This window comes from Ornithorhynchus anatinus, chromosome 5 (genome assembly GCF_004115215.2).
Source record: "Ornithorhynchus anatinus isolate Pmale09 chromosome 5, mOrnAna1.pri.v4, whole genome shotgun sequence".
Lineage (NCBI taxonomy): Eukaryota > Metazoa > Chordata > Mammalia > Monotremata > Ornithorhynchidae > Ornithorhynchus > Ornithorhynchus anatinus.
Window position 1 is genome coordinate 54957491 of NC_041732.1, and position 21948 is coordinate 54979438.

At 49.8% G+C, this 21948-nt stretch overlaps 1 protein-coding gene across 4 annotated transcripts in view; it reads right to left on the reverse strand.

Annotated features, from left to right (window-relative positions):
* The window catches only part of FAM189A1 (family with sequence similarity 189 member A1), a 345715-nt gene extending 334792 nt beyond the window's left edge, over window positions 1-10923 (reverse strand). For 3 of the 4 annotated variants that reach the window (XM_029066849.2, XM_029066848.2, XM_029066847.2), the window contains exon 1: window positions 10703-10923. In XM_029066849.2, coding sequence (XP_028922682.1) covers window positions 10703-10900 — 198 coding nt within the window. In that variant the 5' untranslated portion in view covers window positions 10901-10923. The remainder of the gene's footprint in view (window positions 1-10702) is intronic. The other variant, XM_029066851.2, reaches the window with a different exon arrangement.
* Between the last annotated feature and the right edge of the window lie 11025 nt (window positions 10924-21948).

Consider the following 21948-nt stretch of genomic DNA (forward strand, 5'->3'; position numbering starts at 1 on the left):
AAGTGACTCGCCCAAGGTCACACAGCAAGGAATTGGAGAGTCGGGATTAGAACCCAGTCCTCTGGGTCCTGGGTCTGTGCTCTTTCCACTAGGCCACACTGCTGCTCACGTTGTAGGGACTTGTGGCATGCACGCAGCCTCTGGGGTAAAAAGGGAACTGGTCACTATGGCTGATTTGACTGAGAGCCCTGCTCAGGAAGCCTTCTTTTAGTCTTTGCTTTCTCTAAGGGCATTTTTATTTAAATAACCTCTACTAACAATTCACCTATCCCCTGAACGTTTTAAACTGATATTTTTCAGAGTTTGCAGCAATATAAAAAAATTACGATTTGGTCATTTTACTTAAAATCTGCTACAGAAAATATCTAGGAAACTACTGGAAGGTGAGCTTTCTCTCAACACACTAATCACTCCAAGTTTTTGCCGCACCAATATACAGAGGATAACAACAGAAATAAAATGCCTTTATTCAGAATACTTTTCAATAGAGCATGGAGAATTATCTCCAGATTTCCGTGCCTTGTCCCATTCCCCTCAATAATCGGCTACACATTTCAGTGTCTTCCAAATAATGTTTTATGCTAGATTAAGGGCTCAACTAAGTTTCGGAACAACAACAGAACTGCTCAGATCGACTCTGCTCCTCTCCAACTACTACTGTTCCAAAAGATGTTAACTTTAGAAACCAAAAGAATTGAAAGGGTTGCTCAGACCCTTTCCTAGTGGAGAGGTCCCTTTAGCCTTCACTCATCTAGCATGGAAGCAGCGTAGCTCATTGGAAAGAGCCCAGGCTTGGGAGTCAGAGGTTGCGGGTTCTAATCCCAGCTCCGCCACTGGACAGCTGCATGACTTTGGGCAAGTCACTTCACTTCCCTGTGCCTCGGTTACCTCATCTGTAAAATGGGGATTAAGACTGTGAGCCCCACGTGGGACAACCTGATCACCTTTTATCTACCCCAGCACTTAGAACAGTGCTTGGAACATAGTAATCGCTTAACAAATGCATTATTATTATTACTATTATCTAGGGAGAAGATGACTCTGGCCAGCCCACAATACTGTGCCCTCTAAAATAATCCACTGCCTGCTACAAACTCCTTATGAAATTTTTCTAGCAAGTTACATTAATAGATTCATTTAAATGGTTTTATTTTTAAGGCATAATCCCTATCCCAGAGAGCAGGCTTTTGTTTTTTTTACATAACTGGCTACATTAGCCGTCCTCAATCCTTCAGGGCGAGCCCCTCTTGGATCCCCTGCCACTCCTCCCAGAAGCTTCACCGAGCCACGGCCCCCCAAATTTCTTCACAATGTGGAGAAAGGCGTGGTAATTAGACAGAAAATTCTGATACCCAAGAAGCAGTTTCTGATACCCAACACACTCTGGTGTTATTTTAGCAGATATTAACTATTCCTTCCTTCTCTGTGTCCAAGAAATAACTCAGGCCAAATATGAATGGATATGGATTTAATGTTAGGGGAGAGAAGAAAAGGAGAAGACGAGACATGAAAACTTCTAGAATTCTACTTACAGGCATTAATCTTCAGCAGACAAAGCCTTTTAAGCAAACATAATAATTCTTCAACCCACGCAAATATATGTGGCACCACTCTGAAATGAATATGTAAACCCAAATGAAGGTCTCTCGAGTAACTTTCCTTGTTATTGCGGTCTGGACCTAGTACCAATCACCACAAACTTTCAGAGTAGTCCCACTAATGGGCCTCACTTAATATCAAACAATAAAATCCTGGCCCTCCAGTCTACTAGTTTCAAAAAAATTCATTCATTCAAGCACATTTTTTGAGCACTTACTGCATGCAGAGCCCTGTACTGAGCGCTTGGGAAAGTACAATACAACAATAATAATAATAATAATAATGTTGGTATTTGTTAAGCGCTTACTATGTGCCGAGCACTGTTCTAAGCGCTGGGGTAGACACAGGGGAATCAGGATGTCCCACGTGGGGCTCACAGTCTTAATCCCCATTTTACAGATGAGGTAACTGAGGCACAGAGAAGTTAAGTGACTTGCCCACAGTCACACAGCTGACAAGTGGCAGAGCTGGGATTCAAACTCATGACCTCTGACTCCAAAGCCCATGCTCTTTCCACTGAGCCACGCTGCTTCTCTAACAATAAACAGACAATCCCTGCCCACATGGAGTTTACAGTTGGGGGGAGGGAGGTGCAGGAGGTTGGGGTTGTGGGGGGACGGTGGCAGGTAGAGAGGAGGGGAGCGAGTGTAGAGAATAGAGGACAGGAGCAAACTCAAATAGGTGCTCTATGGTGAGCCCAAAGGATACCCATAGCCAGTAGGCAGAAAAAATGAATTTAAGACCCAGATGGAGGTGTGCACCGAGCACTGTACATTGTGCACACCTGGGAGACGATAATACAACTGAGTTGGTAGCCACGTTCCCTGCCCACCAGGAGCTTACAGTCTGGGGGCGGATGGGGCGGAGGTGATGTGGCACAGCCACAGAGAAGTCGGAGATGGCAGAGTTGGTAAAAGACAGATTAGCCTGGTATGTACCAATTAGAAAAGAGATGCCTTGGAACAGCAGCTCCAGAAAAATTGTGAAAATGCAGCAGTGCAGCAAGGGACAGAACTCAAATGCATATGTGGAAGGAATTGTCAAAAACGCATTGGTACGTCAGCCACACTCCTCCTGATTTTTTTTTTTAAAGAAGAAACCAACATTCACAATGTCACCTTCTATACCAAAGTTCATGCACTATAAGGTTAGAATTATAATTTCAGAAGGGCAGCTTTAAAATCTTCACATTTTCTTATTTGTGAACATACCGCTGCACTATGAAACAGCCTCATGCATAATTGCTTCTGGTCAGTGCTGGAAGATTCAGCTGCAGCCTATAATAAGTTTTGCAATTACTCTCCCAATTAATGTAAGTGACCACACCTGTATTGATTAGTTTCAGGTTCAGTTTCATATTTTCATTATGAGAGCAGTGTGGATTTTAAAATCACAGGTTTCTCCCACACAAAATATAAACACGATCGTTGAAGATTTACCTTGTTTTTCTTTCACTCAAGCAGAACTTGTAAATATTTTAGAAATTCTAAAGAAAACAATCACTTGTGTATTTACTATTTTTTTTTTCCTGAAGGTTCTGGAGAGATGTAACAAAATGTAGTTAAGCAAGTCATTACTGTTGCCTTCACATTATATGGTTTTATTTTTAAACAGTCTGTTTTGGTGTTTTTCCACCCCCATATCAATTATCTATTTCTTGAAGATTATAAAACCACAAGTATACTAAACTTTCACAAAAATAAAACAGGACATGCTCACAGTGAATGAGGACGATTCCCTATAAAACGAAGGTAGACTTTCACACTTTGCTGAGAGAGCCCTCTCTGCGATACTTGTTACCCTGGAAACCTTTAAGCTTTATGTAGCTTTTACTGTTACAAAAAAAAAAAAGAAAAAGAAAAAAGTTTCCATATTTTTCCACTTTCCCATTCAAGAATTTAAAGGAGGAAAAGCAACAAATACATGCTTGCTGATCAGATCCTACTGTATTTTCCAAAATCAAATCTGGAATAAATCTGAAAAGGAAAATGTGTTTACAGTGAAAATAAGGAGTCATTTAGAGGCTGATTCTACCAAGTTATGGGGGAAACATATTGACAGAAAATGTTTTCCCCGATCTTCCCTACCTCTAGACTTGGGGGCTTTCAAGTAGTTCTAATCAATTTTGAGTTTATTTGCCTGAAAGAATTGGTAAACCTGGCAAATAGTACAGACTATAACCTAATGTTAGCTAGGGCACTGGGGAATTGGAAGGCTTATTAGAATCTGTGACCATCTAACTTTCTAACTGAAAAAACAATGTGTGAGGGGGTTAAATGTGCATCAGAGTCTTAATCCTACATTCCCATTTCCCCCAAGACAGGCATTTTTCCAATCCGAGGCAGAATCCCCTACTGCAAATCATTCCAAAGGAGTAAAATGACAATTTAACCGTCGCCAACCCCCCGGGGGGGAAGGGGGGGATCTCTTTCCTGTCCTGGACAAAACGATCTGCACAATGTGGCCTTTAGAGGTTTGCGGGTGAAAACCCGCCTACAGAATCGGGAAAATCCCGCGGAGAATTTATCATCGAGACGCCCTGCGCTGTCAAAAATACGATCGGCTTAACCAAGGCTTAGATTCCGTTTTCGATCATCAATTTGCCCCAAAGGCATCGCTGGACGGGCCGCGGGAAAGCGTCTCACCACGTGTGAGACGATCAGACAATCAATATTGATCAGGTAGAGAGTGTGTGTGTGTGTGTGTGTGTGTGTCTGTGAGTGAGTGACCTCGTTGTGGGAAGGAAATGTGACTCTCAAATTGTTATATTGCCCTCCCAAGCGCTTAGCACAGTGATCTGCACACAGTCAGCGCTCAACATCCAAAACCGAATGAATGTGTTGGGTGTAACGGAGCTCGTTGTGCGCGGCAATGTGTCTCTTTTACAGTGTCCTCTCCCAAGCTGCTGTGTGACCTGGGGCAAGTCACTTTACTTCTCGGTGCCTCGGTGACCTCATCTGGAAAATGGGGACTAAGACTGTGAGCCCCACGTGGGGCCACCTGATCACTTTGTATCCCCCCCCCCAGCGCTTAGAACAGTGTTTTGCACAGAGTGAGCGCTTAACAAATACCGTTATTATTATTATTATTGGCACATAGGAAGCACTCCAACGCGACAGAAAAGAAGGCGTTGAGCCTGAGCTCGTGGCGGGCAGGCATGTGTCCGTTTGCCCGCGTCCCTAGGGTTTGGCACAGCGTTTTGCACAGCGTTTTGCACCCAGTAAGCGCTCCATAACCACGATTGAAGTAAATGCGGGCCGCGAGAAGATGAAAAAGCACCAGCCGGTCCTGGGAGCCAGACCCCCCCCACCCCAGCCCTTTCCCATTTCCACGGCCAGGTTATTTAAACGTGGCCCAGTGGCAAGAGCCCGGGCTTGGGAGGCAGAGGACCCTGGGTTCGAATCCCGACCCTGCCACTTGTCATCGGTGGGACTGGGGGCAAGTCACTTCGCTTCTCTGGGCCTCAGTTCCCTCATCTGGAAAAGGGGGATGAACTGTGAGCCTTACGTGGGACAACCTGATTCCCCTGTATCTCCCCCCAGCGCTTAGAACAGTGCTCGGCACATAGTAAGCGCTTAATACCATTATTATTATTATTAAATCGTATTCCTCGAAGGCTTCCAGGGTCCCACCTCTGCCCTGGAACGCCCTCCCTCCTCACACCCGCCGAACTCACTCTCTTCCTCCTTTCCAAGCTCTCCTGAGAGCTCACCTCCTCCAGGAGGCCTTCCCAGACTGAGCCCCCCATCCCTCTGCTCCTCCTCCTCTCCCCCTTCCCTGTGCATATTTTTCCATATTATCTACTCACTCAATAATATTTATTGAGCGCTTACTATGCGCAGAGCATTCATGCATTCAATAGCATTTATTGAGCCCTATGTGCAGAGCATTCATGCATTCAATAGTATTTATTGAGCGCTTACTATGTGCAGCCCATTCATAATAATGCGGGTATTTGTTAAGCGCTTACTATGTGCCGAGCACTGTTCTAAGCTCTGGGGGTAGATACAGGGTCATCAGCTGGTCCCACGTGGGGCTCACAGTCTTACTCCCCATTTTACAGATGAGGGAACTGAGGCCCGGAGAAGTGAAGCGACTTGCCCACAGTCACCCAGCTGACAAGTGGGGGAGCGGGATTCGAACCCATGACCTCTGACTTCCAAGCCCGTCCTCTTTCCACTGAGCCACGCTGCTCTCATTCAATAGTATTTATTGAGCGCATACTCTGTGCAGAGCACTGGACTGAGCCCTTGGAATGGACAAATGGGTAACAGATGGAGACAGTCCCTGCCCTTTGATGGGTTTACAGTCTAATCTGGGGGGGGGGGGACGGACAAGAACAATAGCAATAAATAATAATGTTGGTATTTGTTAAGCGCTTACTATGTGCTGAGCACTGTTCTAAGCGCTGGGGGAGATACAGGGGAATCAGGTTGTCCCACGTGAGGCTCACAGTCTGCAATCAAGGGGATGAACATCTCATTAAAACAATAGCAAATAGGATCAAGGTGATGTACAGGTGATGTACATCTCATTAACAAAATAAATAGGGGAATGAAGATAAATACAGTTGAGCTGGACCAGCACACTGCTGAGGGGAAGGAGCAGAGGGAAAGGGGGGAGAAGAGGGTTTAGCTGAAGTGGGGGGGGGAGAGGGAGCAGAAAGAAAAGGGGGGAGCTCAGTCTGGGAAGGCCTCTTGGAGGAGGTGAGTTTTAAATAGGGTTTTGAAGAGGGGAAGAGAATGAGTTTGGCGGAGGTGAGGAGGGAGGGCGTTCCAGGCCCGCGGGAGGACGTGGCCCAGGGGTCGACGATGGGATAGGCCTCTCTCTTTATTTTGTTAATGAGGTGTATAGATCCGCGATTCTATTTATCTTGATGCTATCGACCGCCAGACTACTGGTTTGGTTTTGGGGGTGGGGGGGGGAGGTCTGTCTCCCCCGTTTAGACCGGGATGCTTCCTGGGTGCAAAGCGCTGTGCCAAACCCTTGGGAGAGGACAGCCTGACACCTTCCGGACCCCAACCAGCTCCGTTAGGCTCAACGCCTTCTTTCTGTCGCGTTGGAGTGCTTCCTCTGTGCAAAAACACTGTGCTAACCGCTCAAGACACTATAACAGCCAACACATTCCCGCCCATAACGAGCTCAGGCTCAACGCCTTCTTTCTGTCGCGTTGGAGTGCTTCCTCTGCGCAAAACACTGTGCTAACCGCTCGGGAAAAGACACTCTCACCCCCAACACATTCCACGCCCCCAACGAGCTCAGTTACACTCAACACGTTCATTCCGTCGTGGAGCGCTCACTGGGTGCACAGCACTGTGCTAAGCGCTTGGGAGAGGACGCTCTAACAGCAAACACATTTCTGCCCACGAAGAACTCAGGCTCAACACGTTCATTCAGTCGTGGTTCTTGAGCGCTCACTAGGTGCGCAGCACTGTGCTAAGCGCTTGGGAGAGGATGCTCTAGCAGCAGACACCTTGCTGCCCACGAGGAGCTCAATTAGCCTCCACACGTTCATTCAGTCGTGGTTTTTGAGCGCTCACTAGGTGCGCAGCACTGTGCTAAGCGCTTGGGAGAGGACGCTCTTACAGCCAACACATTCCTGCCCACAACGAACTCAGTTACACTCAGCACGTTCACTCAGTCGTGCAGCGCTCACTAGGTGCACAGCACTGTGCTAAGCGCTTGGGAGAGGACGCTCTAACAGCAGACACCTTCCTGCCCACGAGGAGCTCAATTAGCCTCCACACGTTCATTCAGTCGTGGTTCTTGAGCGCTCACTAGGTGCGCAGCACTGTGCTAAGCGCTTGGGAGAGGACGCTCTAGCAGCCAACACCTTGCTGCCCACACTGAGCTCAGTTACACTCAACAGATTCATTCAATCGGGATAGCTGAACGCTCACTAGGTGCACAGCACTGTGCTAAGCGCTGGGGAGAGGACGCTTTGACAGCACATTGCTGCCCACAATGAGCTCAATTAGCCTCAACACATGCATTCAATCGGGACGGCTGAGCGTTCACTAGGTTGCACAGCACTGTGCTAAGCGCTTGGGAGAGGACACTAACAGCCAACCCATCTCTGCCCGCAACGAGCTCAGTTACACTCAACACATTCGTACAGTCGTGCGGCGCTCACTGTGTGCGCAGCACTGTGCTAAGCGCTTGGGAGAGGACGCTCTAACAAGCAAACACATTTCTGCCCACGAAGAACTCACTTAGGCTCAACACGTTCATTCAGTCGTGGTTCTTGAGCGCTCACTAGGTGCGCAGCACTGTGCTAAGCGCTTGGGAGAGGATGCTCTAGCAGCAGACACCTTGCTGCCCACGAGGAGCTCAATTAGCCTCCACACGTTCATTCAGTCGTGGTTCTTGAGCGCTCACTAGGTGCCCAGCACTGTGCTAGGCGCTTGGGAGAGGACGCTCTTACAGCCAACACATTCCTGCCCACAACGAACTCAGTTACACTCAGCACGTTCACTCAGTCGTGCAGCGCTCACTAGGTGCACAGCACTGTGCTAAGCGCTTGGGAGAGGACGCTCTAACAGCAGACACCTTCCTGCCCACGAGGAGCTCAATTAGCCTCCACACGTTCATTCAATCGGGACAGCTGAGCGTTCACTATGTGCGCAGCACTGTGCTAAGCGCTTGGGAGAGGACGCTCTAACTGCAAACACCTTGCTGCCCACGATGAGCTCAATTGGCCTCCACACGTTCATTCAGTCGGGGTTTTTGAGCGCTCACTATGTGCACAGAACTGTGCTAAGCGCTTGAGACAGGACACTATAACAGCAAACATTTCTGCCCACAACGAGCTCAGTTACACTCAACACATTCACTCAGTCGTGGTTTTTGAGCGCTCACTAGGTGCGCAGCACTGTGCTAAGCGCTTGGGAGAGGACGCTCTAGCAGCAGACACCTTGCTGCCCACGAGGAGCTCTATTAGCCTCCACACGTTCATTCAGTCGTGGGTCTTGAGCGCTCACTAGGTGCGCAGCACTGTGCTAAGCGCTTGGGAGAGGACCCTCTAGCAGCAAACACGTTTCTGCCCACAATGAGCGCAGTTACCCTCAACACGTTCGTTCAATCGGGATTGCTGAGCGCTCACTAGGTGCACAGCACTGTGCTAAGCGCTTGAGCCAGGGCGCTCTAACTGCAAACACCTTCCTGCCCACAATGAGCTCAGTTACCCTCAACACGTTCATTCAGTCGTGGTTCTTGAGCGCTCACTAGGTGCGCAGCACTGTGCTAAGCGCTTGGGAGAGGACGCTCTAACTGCAAGACACCTTGCTGCCCACGAGGAGCTCAATTAGCCTCCACACGTTCATTCAGTCGTGGTTCTTGAGCGCTCACTAGGTGCGCAGCACTGTGCTAAGCGCTTGGGAGAGGACGCTCTTACAGCCAACACATTCCTGCCCACAACGAACTCAGTTACACTCAGCACGTTCATTCAGTCGTGGTTCTTGAGCGCTCACTAGGTGCGCAGCACTGTGCTAAGCGCTTGGGAGAGGACGCTCTAGCAGCAAACACCTTCCTGCCCACGATGAGCTCAGTTACACTCCACACGTTCATTCAGTCGTGGTTCTTGAGCGCTCACTAGGTGCGCAGCACTGTGCTAAGCGCTTGGGAGAGGACGCTCTTACAGCCAACACATTCCTGCCCACAACGAACTCAGTTACACTCAGCACGTTCATTCAGTCGTGGTTCTTGAGCGCTCACTAGGTGCGCAGCACTGTGCTAAGCGCTTGGGAGAGGACGCTCTAGCAGCAAACACCTTCCTGCCCACGATGAGCTCAGTTACACTCCACACGTTCATTCAGTCGTGGTTCTTGAGCGCTCACTAGGTGCGCAGCACTGTGCTAAGCGCTTGGGAGAGGACGCTCTAATTGCAAACACCTTCCTGCCCACGATGACCTCAGTTACCCTGAACTTTGTGGGGCTCTCCCTCTGTGCAGTTGGGGGGGCAGGGATTGTCCCTCCCTCCGTTGCAGACGTTTAGCCCAGGGCTCTGCGCAGAGTCGGGGCTCAATCATTCCTTCAATAGTATTTATTGAGCGCTTACTAGGCGCAGAGCACTGTACTAAGCGCTTGGGATGAACAAGTCGGCAACGGGGAGAGCCGGTCCCTGCCGTTCGACGGGCTCACGGTCTAATCGGGGGAGACGGACAGAACAATGGCAATAAATAGAGTCCAAGGGGAAGAACAATCAATACGAACGAATGAGTGGATGAGTGTACTGAGCGCTCCGGGGGGGGGGGGGGAGGGAGGGATGGTGCAAGGCAGCAGTCGGGCGCGAGGCTCGAAATTAGTAATAATAATAATAATGACAGTATGGGTTAGGCGCTTACTACGTGCAGAGCACTGTTCTAAGCGCCGGGGGAGATAGAGAAGCGGCGTGGCTCAGTGGAAAGAGCGCGGGCTTTGAAGTCAGAGGTCATGGGTTCAAATCCCTGCTCGGCCACCTGTCAGCTGGGTGACTTTGGGCAAGTCACTTCCCTTCTCGGGGCCTCAGTGACCTCATCTGTCAAATGGGGATGAAGACTGTGAGCCCCACGGGGGACCACCTGATTCCCCTGTGTCTCCCCCAGCGCTTAGAACAGTGCTCGGCACATAGTAGGCGCTTAACAAATACCAACATTATTATTATTATTATTATAGAGGGCAATCAGGGTGTCCCCCGTGGGGCTCCCCGTCTGCATCCCCATTTCCCAGAGGAGGTCACTGAGGCACCGCGATAAAATAAGTAAAAGCGGTGGTATTTGTTAAGCGCTATGGGCCAAGCACTGTTCTAAGCGCCGGGGGAGACGGAGGGCAATCAGGTGGGGCTCCCGGTCTGCATCCCCATTTCGCAGAGGAGGAAACTGAGGCACCGAGAAAAGATAAATGAAAATCGCGGTGTTTAAGCGCTGACTCCGTGCGGAGCACTGCTCTAAGCGCTGGGACAGATGGAGGGCAATCAGGTGGGGCTCCCGGTCTGCATCCCCATTTCCCAGAGGAGGGCACTGAGGCCCGGGGCCGTCCGGATTCGAACCCCCGACCTGAGCCTGGGCGGGCGCCGCCGCCGCCGCCGCCGCCTCCGCGCCGCCCTCCCGGGAGGACGGGGACTCACCGAGAAGCCGGCCCAGAAGGGGCAGGAGTGGCGGACGCGGGCGGAGGTGGTGAGCGCCAGCGCGGCGAAGCTGACGGCCACGATGAGGCCGCCCAGGACCATCTGCGCGCCGCCCAGGGCCAGCATGACGCCAGAACGGCTGCGCCGCTCCCGCAGGCGGGACAGGCTGCGGCCCGGGCCGGCGGGGACGGGCGGCATCGTGCGGGGCGGACGGGCGACCCCACGGACCCAGCGGCTCGGTCGGTCGGTCGGTCGGTCGGTCGGTCGGTCGGACGGTCGGTCGGTCGGACGGCGGGACCCCCCGCCCGGCGCCGCCGCCTCCCCCGCGGGGCGGGGCGACTGAGCCCGCCGCGTGCACCGACCACCGCCTCGGCCCCCTCCGCCACGCCCCCACGCCGCTCCGCCAATCGCCGCCGCCCGCCTCCGGGACCCGCCCCCTCGGGCCCCGCCCCCGGACCCCCGCTCCGCCAATCGCCGCCGGGCCCGCCCCCGTGGCTCCGCCTTGGCCCCGCCCCCTCCCCCTCTTGCCCCGCCCCTTTCTCCTGCCCCGCCAATCGGCACCGCCCCCGGGCGCGAGCCTCACGGCCCTTCTCCCCGCCCTGGCCCCGCCCCCTCTTGCTCGGCCCTGGCCCCGCCCCTTTCCCTCCGCTCCGCCAATCGCCGCTGTCCGCGGGCGGCAGCCTCCTGGCCCCGCCCCCTCTTGCCCCGCCCTTGCCCCGCCCCCTCCCGCCCCGTTTCCCCCGCTCCGTCAATCGGCGCCACCCCCGGGCGCGAGTCTCTGACCCCGCCCCCTCGTGCCCCACCTTGGCCCCGCCCTTTTCCCCCCCCTCTGCCCCGCCAATCGGCATCGCCCCGGGGCGCGAGCCTAGTGGCCCCGCCCCCTTTTCCCCGCCCTGGCCCCGCCCCCTCCTACTCCACCCTGGCCCCGCCCCCGGGCGCGAGCCTCCTTCCCCCGCCCCTCTCGCCCCGCCTTGGCCCCACCCCCTCTTGCCCCACCCTGGCCCCGCCCCTTTCCCCCGCCCCGCCAATCGGCACCGCCTCCGGGCGCGAGCCTCCTGGCCCCGCCCCCTTTTCCCCGCCCTTGCCCCGCCCCTTTTCTCCCGATCCGCCAATCGGATCCGTCCCCGGGCGCGAGCCCCCCTGGCCCCGCCCCCTCTTGCCCCGCCTCCTCGCTCGCGCTCCTAGGCCCCGCCCCCCGGGCCCGCCCCGCCAATCCGCGACGCCCGCGGGCACGCGCCTCCCCGACACGCCCCTTCCCCCTCTTTATTACCATTCCTAATAATAATAATAATAACCCCCCCCTTTACCCCCTTAACAATATCATCAATATTACGTAATTGATCAATTCTTATTATTCGTGATTCATTGTTAATGGTCCATTCCAAGCGCTGAGTCCTGTGCTCTGCACATAGGAAGCGCTCAATAAATACTATTGAATGAATGAATACTGTTATTGCCATTATCATTAATGATAATGATGGTGTTTGTTAAGCGCTTCCTATGTGCAGAGCACTGTTCTAAGCGCTGGGGTAGATACAGGGGAATCAGGTTGCCCCACGTGGAGCTTACAGGCTTCCTCCCCATTTTGCAGATGAGGGAACTGAGGCCCAGAGAAGTGAAGTGACTTGCCCAAGGTCACACATTCATTCATTCAGTAGTATTTATTGAGCGCTTGCTATGTGCAGAGCATTCATTCAATAGTATTTATTGAGCGCTTACTATGTGCAGAGCACTGTACTAAGCGCTTGGAATGGACAAATCGGTAACAGATAGAGACAGTCCCTGCCCTTGGACGGGTTTACAATCTAATCTGGCTCAGTGGAAAGAGCGCGGGATGGGGAGTCAGAGGTCATGGGTTCGAATCCCGGCTCTGCCACTTGTCAGCTGGGTGACTGTGGCCAAGTCACTTCACTTCTCTGGGCCTCAGTCATCTCATCTGTAAAATGGGGCTGAAGACTGTGAGCCTCACGTGGGACAACCTGATTCCCCTGTATCTCCCCCAGCGCTTAGAACAGTGCTCTGCACCTAGTAAGCGCTTAACACATCCCAACATTATTATTATTATTATTATTATTAATCGGGGGAGACGGACAGACAAGAACAATAGCAATAAATGGGATCGAGGGGATGAACATCTCATTGAAACAATAGCAAATAAATAGGATCAAGGGGATGTACATCTCATGAACAAAATAAATAGGGGGATGAAGATACATACAGTTGAGGGGACGAGTACGGTGCTGAGGGGAGGGGAAGGGAGAGAGGGAGGAGCAGAGGGAAAGGGGAGAGAAGAGGGTTTAGCTGCGGAGAGGTGAAAGGGGGGGTGGAGGGAGCAGAGGGAAAAAGGGGGGAGCTCAGTCTGGGAAGGCCTCTTGGAGGAGGTGAGCTTTAAGTAGGGTTTTGAAGAGGGGAAGAGAATGAGTTTGGCGGAGGTGAGGAGGGAGGGCGTTCCAGGTCAGTGGTAGGGTGTGGGCCAGGGGTCGACGGTGGGATAGGCGAGAACGGGGGACAGTGAGGAGGTGGGCGGCAGAGGAGCGGAGCCTACAGGGTGGGCAGTGGAAAGAGAGAAGGGAGGAGAGGTAGGAAGGGACAGAGGTGATGGACAGCCTTGAAGCCGAACTGACAGTCACACAGCTGACAAGCGGTGGAGCCGGGATTAGAACCCACGACCTCTGACTCCCAAGCCCGGGCTCTGTCCCCTGAGCCGCGCTGTTAGGGTATTTGTTAAGCACTTACCATGTGCCTGGCACTGTACTAAGCACTGGGGTGGTTACAAGCAAATCGGATTGGAAGCCCCTGTCCCACATGGGGTTCAGAGTCTCCATCCCCATCTGACAGGTGAGGGAAACGAGGCAGAGAGAAGTGAAGGGACTTGCCCGAGGTCACACAGCAGACAGGGGGAGGAGGCGGGATTAGAAATCAGACCTCCCGACTACTAGGTCCCTGCTCTGGCCACTACACCATGCTGCTTCTCGTGCTTTAGCCCCATTCCTGCCCCCAGTGCTCAATAAATACGATTGAATTAATAATAATAATAATAATGTTGGTATTTGTTAAGCACTGACTATGTGCAAAGCACTGTTCTAAGCACTGGGGGGATACAAGGTCATCAGGTTGTCCCACGTGGGGCTCACGGTCTTCATCCCCATTTTCCAGAGGAGGGAACTGAGGCCCAGAGAAGTGAAGTGACTTGCCCAAGGTCACCCAGCTGACAAGTGGTAGAGCGGGGATTAGAACCCATGACCTCTGGTCCCCAGTCCGGGCTCTTAATACCAATAATAATAATGATGGCATTTGTTACTAGGTGCAAAGCACTGTTCTAAGCGCTGGGGGGATACAAGGTGATCAGTGGTCCCACGTGGGGCTCACAGTCTTCATCCCCATTTTACAGATGAGGGAACTGAGGCTCAGAAAAGCAGCGTGGCTCAGGGGAAAGAGCACAGACTTTGGAATCAGAGATCATGGGTTCAAATCCCAGCTCTGCCATTTGTCACCTGTGTGACTTTGGGCAACACTTCACTTCACTTCACTTCTCTGGGCCTCAGTTCCCTCATCTGTAAAATGGGGATTAAGACTGCGAGCCCCACGTGGGACAACCTGATTCCCTTGTGCCTACTCCAGTGCTTAGAACAGTGCTCTGCACATAGTAAGCGCTTAACAAATACCATTATTATTAATATTATTACTATTAAGTGACTTGCCCAAGGTCACACGGCTGACAAATTCATTCAGTAGTATTTATTGAGCGCTTACTATGCGCAGAGCACTGAACTAAGCGCTTGGAATGGACAATTCGGCAACAGATAGAGGCAATTCCTGCCCACTGATGGGCTCACGATCTAATCGAGGAGTCTTCCACAACCTTCTGCATCTCCCTCACTTGCTCCCCTTATCCACCCCTCCTCCCAGCCCACAGCACTTATAAGACCGTGAGCCCATTATTGGGTCGGGATTGTCTCCATCTGTTGCCGAATTGTACTTTCCAAGCGCTTAGTACAGTGCTCTGCACATAGTAAGCGCTCAAAAAATATGGTTGAATGAATGAATGAATATCTGTAATTTATTTATTTGTATTAATGTCTGTCTCCCCCTCTAGACTGTCAGTTGTGGGCAGTAAATGTGTCTGTTATATTCTTACGTTGTAATAATAATCATGATGGTCTTTGTTAAGAGCTTACTATGTGCCAAGCACTGTTCTAAACACTGGGGTAGATACGAAGTGATCAGGTTGTCCCACGTGGGGCTCACAATCTTAATCTGCATTTTAATAATGATAATAAGATTGTTGGTATTTGTTAAGCGCTTATTATGTGCAGAGCACTGTTCTAAGCGCTGGGGTAGATAAAGGGTAATCAGGTTGTCCCACGTGAGGCTCAGAGTCTTAATCCCCATTTTACAGATGAGGTAACTGAGGCACAGAGAAGTGATTTGTTCCAAGTCACACAAGTGACAAGTGGCAGAGCCGGGATTAGAACCCATGACCTCTGACTCTCAAGCCCGGGCTCTTTCCACTAAGCCACGCTTAATAATAATGGTGTTTGTTAAGCACTCTGTGCCAAGCACTGTACTTTCCCAAGTGCTTAGTACAGTGCTCTGCACCCAGTAAGTGCTCAGTAAATACCATTGACTGACTGTGAGCCCGTTGCTGGGCAGGGATTATCTCTATCTGTTGCCGAATTGTACATTCCAAGCGCTTAGTATAGTGCTCTGCACACAGTAAGCGTTCAATAAATACGATTGAATGAATGAATAATTCCCTCCCAAATAATAATAATAATGTTGGTGTTTGTTAAACGCTTACTATGTGCAGAGCACTGTTCTAAGCACTGGGGTATATACAGGGTAATCAGGTTGTCCCACATGAGGCTCACAGTCTTCATCCCCATTTTACAGATGAGGCACAGAGAAGTGAAGTGACTTGCCTACAGTCACACAGCTGACCAGCGGTGGAGCCGGGATTAGAACCCGTGACCTCCGACTCCCAAGCCTGGGCTCTTTCCACTGAGCCACGCTGCTTCTCTAAAAAGGCCTTCTTTGAGTGATGAGGGGTGGGGAAGAGAGGATTCGCGGTAGTCTTGCTACCTCTCTCCAGTGGAGGACAGGAAAAGAAGGGCTAAGTGGAAAGAGACCCCTGCTTGCTGGGCCTCCTGTCCCCAACAAAACGGGCCCTGATCATTTTAGGACACTGTGTCCCTCCTGACCCTGACCCGGTGTCCTTCCTGACCCTGACCCGCACTCTTTTCCTTCTCTTCTGTGCCCTGCGTACACCCACCCTGGTTTTCGACAGCAGCAGGAGTAAACTTGTTAGCCGGGGAGTGGACGCACCGTGGGAAGGAATGGAGATGACGAGGAGAGAAGGGCCGAAACCTAAGGGCTGCAAAAGAAAGGAGAAAAGGATGCCGAGCGAAGATGCCAAATTAAAACGAGATGGTGCATTTTAATAATAATCATGGCATTTGTTAAGCGCTTACTCTGTGCAAAGCACTGTTCTAAGCGCTGGGGAGGATACAAGGTCCTCAGGTTGTCCCATGTGGAGCTCACAGTCTTCATCCCCATTTTACAGTTGAGGGAACTGAGGCACAGAGAAGTGAAGTGACTGGCCCAGAGTCACACAGCTGACAAGCGGCGGAGCAGGGATTTGAACCCATGACCTCTCAGTCCCCAGCCCGTGCTCTTTCCACCGAGCCACGCTGCTGCTCTATTTTAAGAGGGTTTGCAGTTATGCACGAAGATGTAACAATAAAAGTCGTGCTTCCTTTCATCTTCTAGTATAGAAAAAAAAGCAAATGAAATAACGGCTACCGAGTTATCTTGGAATTGCAGCTAAATGACTTCTCTACCTAAAATTATCTTTTTCAAATGACTAATTCTCCTAAAATGCAGTTTTTGCTATGTAAGAATTTTCCCAGCACTCAGAACCCTTTATTTTTTCACGTTTATCATTTCCAAGAAATTTTAAAACTGAAACACTGTTCTTTCCTCCTAAATCCGGTCCACCTTTTTTTTTTTTTTTGAATGGCATTTGTTAAGCACTTACTACGGACCAGGCACTGTTCTAAGCGCCGAGGTCGATACAAGATAATCAGGTTGGACACAGTCCATCTCCTACATGGGACTCACAGTCATAATCCCCATTTTACAGATGAGTTAACTGAGGTACAGAGAAGTTAAGTGATTTGCTCAAGGTCACAGAGCAGACAAGTGGCGTAGATGGGGGTAGAACCCAACTCCTTCTGAATCTCAGGCCCGTGCTCTATCCACATAATAATAATAATAATGTTGGTATTTGTTAAGCGCTTACTATGTGCAGAACACTCTTCTAAGCGCTGGGGGAGATACAGGGTAATCGGGTTGTCCCACATGAGGCTCACGGTTAATCCCCATTATACAGATGAGGGAACTGAGGCACAGAGAAGTGAAGTGACTCGCCCACAGTCACACAGCTGACAAGTGGCAGAGCCGGGAGTCGAACTCATGACCTCTGACTCCGAAGCCCAGGCTCTTTTCCACCGAGCCACGCCTCTCAACTTTCTAACTTTCCCACCTCTACCAATATTCATTCATTCATTCATTCAATAGTATTTATTGAGCGCTTACTATGTGCAAGGCACTGTATTAAGCGCTTGGAATATACAATTCGGCAACAGATAGAGACAAGCCCCGCCCAGTGACGGGCTCACAGTCTAACTGGGGGAGGCAGACAGACAAAAACAAGACATCATCACCATAAATAGAATCAAGGGGATGTACCCCTCGAGAAGCAGCGTGGCTCAGTGGAAAGAGCACGGGCTTTGGAGTCAGAGGTCATGGGTTCGAATCCCGGCTCGGCCACTTGTCAGCTGTGTGACTGTGGGCGAGTCACTTCACTTCTCTGTGCCTCAGTTCCCTCATCTGTAAAATGGGGATGAAGACTGTGAGCCCCACGTGGGACAACCTGATTCCCCTCTGTCTCCCCCAGCGCTTAGAACAGGGCTCGGCCCATAGTAAGCGCTTAACAAATACCAACATTACGCCTCATTAACAAAATAAATAGGGTAATAAAAATATATACAAATGAGCACAGTGCTGAGGGGAGGGGAACGGAGGGGGGAGGAGCATAGGGAGAGGAGGCTTAGCTGAGGGGAGGTGAAGGGGGAGGGAGCAGAGGGTGGAGGGGTTGCAGAGAGGGAGCAGAGGGAAAAGGGGAAGCTCAGTCTGGGAAGGCCTCTTGGAGGAGGTGAGCTCTCAGTAGGGCTTTGAAGTGGGGAAGAGAGTTAGTTTGGCAAAGGTGAGGAGGGAGGCCATTCCAGGGCAGCGGTACCAATAACATCACCAGCCTCTCTTTCCCAGAAACTCCCAACCTTAGTGTCATCCTGGACGCCTCACGGTCTTTCAGCTCTTACATACCACTACAGTGGGCAGGGATTGTTGCCACATTGTCCATTCCAAGCTCTTAGTACAGTGCTCTGCACATAGTAAGTGCTCAATCAATACTATTGAATGAATGAAGGAACTACAAGCCACTGCTAAATCCAGCCAGCTTTTCCTCCACAGTCATCACCCCATCCACCTCCACCGTGGCCCAATCTCTTGTCATATCACAGTTAGACTACCCTATCACCTTCCTTACTGCTCTCTCCAGTCTCTCCTCACTCCAGTCTATCCTACACACTGCCCCATGAATCATCCCGAGAAGCAGCGTGGCTCAGTGGAAAGAGCATGGGCTTGGGAGTCAGAGGTCTTGGGTTCTAATCCCGGCCCCGCCACTTATTCATTCAATTCATTCAATCGTATTTATTGAGCGCTTACTATGTGCAGAGCAGTGTACTAAGCTCTTGAAATGTTCAATTCGGCAGCAGATAGAGACAATCCCTGACCAACAACTCACAGTCTAAACACTTATCAGCTGTGTGACTTTGGGCAAGCCATTTAAATGCTCTGTGCCTCATTTACCTCATCTGTAAAAGGGGAATTAAGATTGCGAGCCCCATGTGGGACAATCTGATGACCTTGTATCTACCCCAGCGCTTAGAACAGTGTTTTGCACATAGAAAACACTTAACAAATACCATCATTAGTACTATTATTATCTTCTCGAAGCAATGCTCATCTCTCATCCCCCCCTCTTCAAAATCCTCCACTAGCTTCCCATTTCCTTCCACGTCAAACATAAACTCCTCCTGAATGGCTTCAACTTTCTCCACCAATTCTACCCGCCTTCCCTATCCGTCCCCTTTATCCGCTACTATTCCTTCCTAGACTAAATCCCACTTTTCCTCATCTCCCACTCCCTTCTTCGTCACCCTGACTTGCTCCCTTTGCTCTCCCCCGCCCCCAGCCCCGCAACACTAAAGTGCATATCTCTCATTTTATCACTTGTATTGATGTCTGTCTCCCCCTCTCTAGACTTTAAGTTCGTCGTGGGCAGGGAATGTCACTGTTTATTGTTGTAATGTACTTTCCCAAGTGCTTAGTACAGTGCTCTGCACCCAGTAAGCGCTCAATAAATACAATAGAATGAATTAATGAATGAATGTTCTGCATGCCTCCCAAGCTAATCTTCTAAATGTACCTCACTCTTGACTCTCCTACCACTGTCCGTCGCTCGTACTGTCCTGACGGCCTAAAACTCCCTCTCATCCTAATCCCTTGGAACACAGCTCTTCCCACAGTGAAAGGCCTCCTAAAACACTACTTCTTCCAAACTCTCTAATTCCCTTCCAATACTCTGAGTCATAGCAACCCATCAGCCAGCTCTAGAGCTTTCATATGTTCACAGGTATAAGTAAATGGGCCTAATCAGTTGTCCAGGTAATTATTTTTCTAATTACTCTATGGGTAAATAGGTTGGGTCTTTTTCTCCCATTCGGCCCTTCCTACCTCACCTCCCTTCCCTCCTACTACACCTCAGCCCTCCCACTTGGTTCCTCTAATGCTAACCTTCTCACTGTACCTAGATTTCGTCTATCTCCCCGCCGACCTCTCGTCCACATCCTACCTCTGGCCTGGAACACCCTCCCTCCTCATATCAGACAGATCATTTTTCTCCCCCACTTCAAAGCCTTGTTGAAGGCACAACTCCTCCAAGAAGCCTTCCCTGACTAAACCCTCCTCTCCTCTTCTCCCACTCTCTTCTGCGCTGCTCTTACTTGTTCTTTCATTCATTCTTCCTCCCATCCCCACAGCACATATGTATAGATCTGTATATTGCTGTAATTCATATATTTATTTATATTAATGTCTGTCTCCCCCTCTAGACTGTGAGCTCATTGTGGGCAGGGTTATGTCTGCTTATTGTTATATTGTCTTCTCCCAAGCACGTAGTATGGTGTTTTGCACGCAGTAAGCACTCAGTAATTATGATTGAATGAAAGAATGAATAAATTAGAGTGTTAATTGTGGGCAGAGAATCTTTCTTTTTATTTTCTTGTATTTTCCAACACAGTAAAGTAGGTGCTCAATAAATAACATTGCTGTTTCTAATTTTATTATTGCTTTTTCTACCATTCTATTCAACATCTACTAAAATGCCAGTTTCTCCCACCTCCCCTCAGGACTTTCTGCCAGTTGTTTGCTCTGACCTTGGTCAAGTCGCCTAATTTACCTGTGCCTCAGTTACCTCAACTGTAAAATGGGGATTAAGGCCGTGAGCCCCTTGTGGGAAATGGACTGTGTCCAACCTGATTGGCACGTGTCAACCCCGGTGCTTAGGGCAGTGCCTGGCATAGTAAGCGCTTAACAAATACCATAAAAAAGTCTGATTCCAGTTTTAGTTAAAATGATTTTAAATCATTTTAAATCATTTTAATAATTTCAAATTAGGCAAATTAGTCAAAAAATGAATGTAAGCTACTATGTCATTTATTCGTCCTCTGAAAATACAGGATTGAAAAAAAAGTTTAGGGCATACAGTAGTGTATTCCAAATAAAAAGTAATCTTGCCTTGTAAGCTGCCCTCTTTACAATTTTAAGGTGATCTTTGAGATACTGATGGAACCATAAAAGGGCAAAGTGTATGGTATGGGGGAAGGAAGGGAAAGCAGAGATTTTCTTCTTCAAGAAAAGCAGAGATTTTTCTCCTCTAACATAAGGGCTATGACATGGCTAAACCCAAGAGTCCAGACATTACAGCGAGAAGTTCACTATTCAAACCACGTCGCTATAAACGAACTTCTGGAAGACAAGGATCGTCTCTTCTCACTCTTATTGTTAGCGCCACGGGAGGTCTCGAAAAGGCTCCTGGTTGAGCCAAATAACCAATTATCTGAGCAGGTGTGAGTTTAGGTAGCCAAAAAAAAAATTGTACAGAGGGTCAAAATGAGTTGTCCAAGATACCCCAAACCTATTTCGTTGGGTTGTCCAAGTTTTTGACTATTTGAACTGACCTCGGACCTGAATATGAAAACAGCGATTCAGTTTTTCTTTTAGGTTAAAAATGAGTAAAGCTAGAGAACACTGCATTGCCCTCCTGATCCCTGCAGTACCACACGTCACCATTCCCTAGCTCGTGTGTACATGGAAAAAATAAAAGCAGAGCTTGCTATTCAAATTTCTTAAGCCTACAAGAGAGACTAAGGAGTTTTCTTAAGTACCAAATGTGGGATGTTCCTTTTTAAATTGAACAAGGAGCAACTTTCCCCACCCTCCCATCCCCCGCCACCACATACACACACACACCACACCCAGAGAAGCAGCATGGCTTAGTAGTTAGAGCACTAGCCTGTGAGTCAGAAGGAACTGGCTTCTAAACCTGGCTCCACAATTTGTCTGCTGTGTCACCTTGGGCAAATCACTTCACTTCTCTGGGCATCAGTTCCCTCATCTGTAAAATGGGGTTTAAGAGGGGGACCCCCTTGTGGGACAGAGACTTTGTCCAACCTGATTAATTTGTATCTACCCCAACACTTAGAACAGTGCTTGGTATATAGCAAGTGCATAACAAGCACCATAATTATCATTATTATTACCAATCGTTTAATAAGGACCATCATTATTATTATTATTATGAAGTGGGCAACACACACAGGTAGGCTTCTGGGCTGGTTTTAGTTGAAATAGAGAGGCCGGGATTAAAGTTTACAGAATCATAAAGTGCGGTCAGCACGAGAGCAGAATTGTTGCTCACCAAATGCCCATCATATTAGGACAAAGAGTTCAAACAAGAGGAAACACTTCCTAACACTCTGGATGAATGCATCACCAAGGGAAGGCAACCAGTGAACTTCCTCCAAACATTTTATTGTGACAGTAGGACAGAGAATATCAAA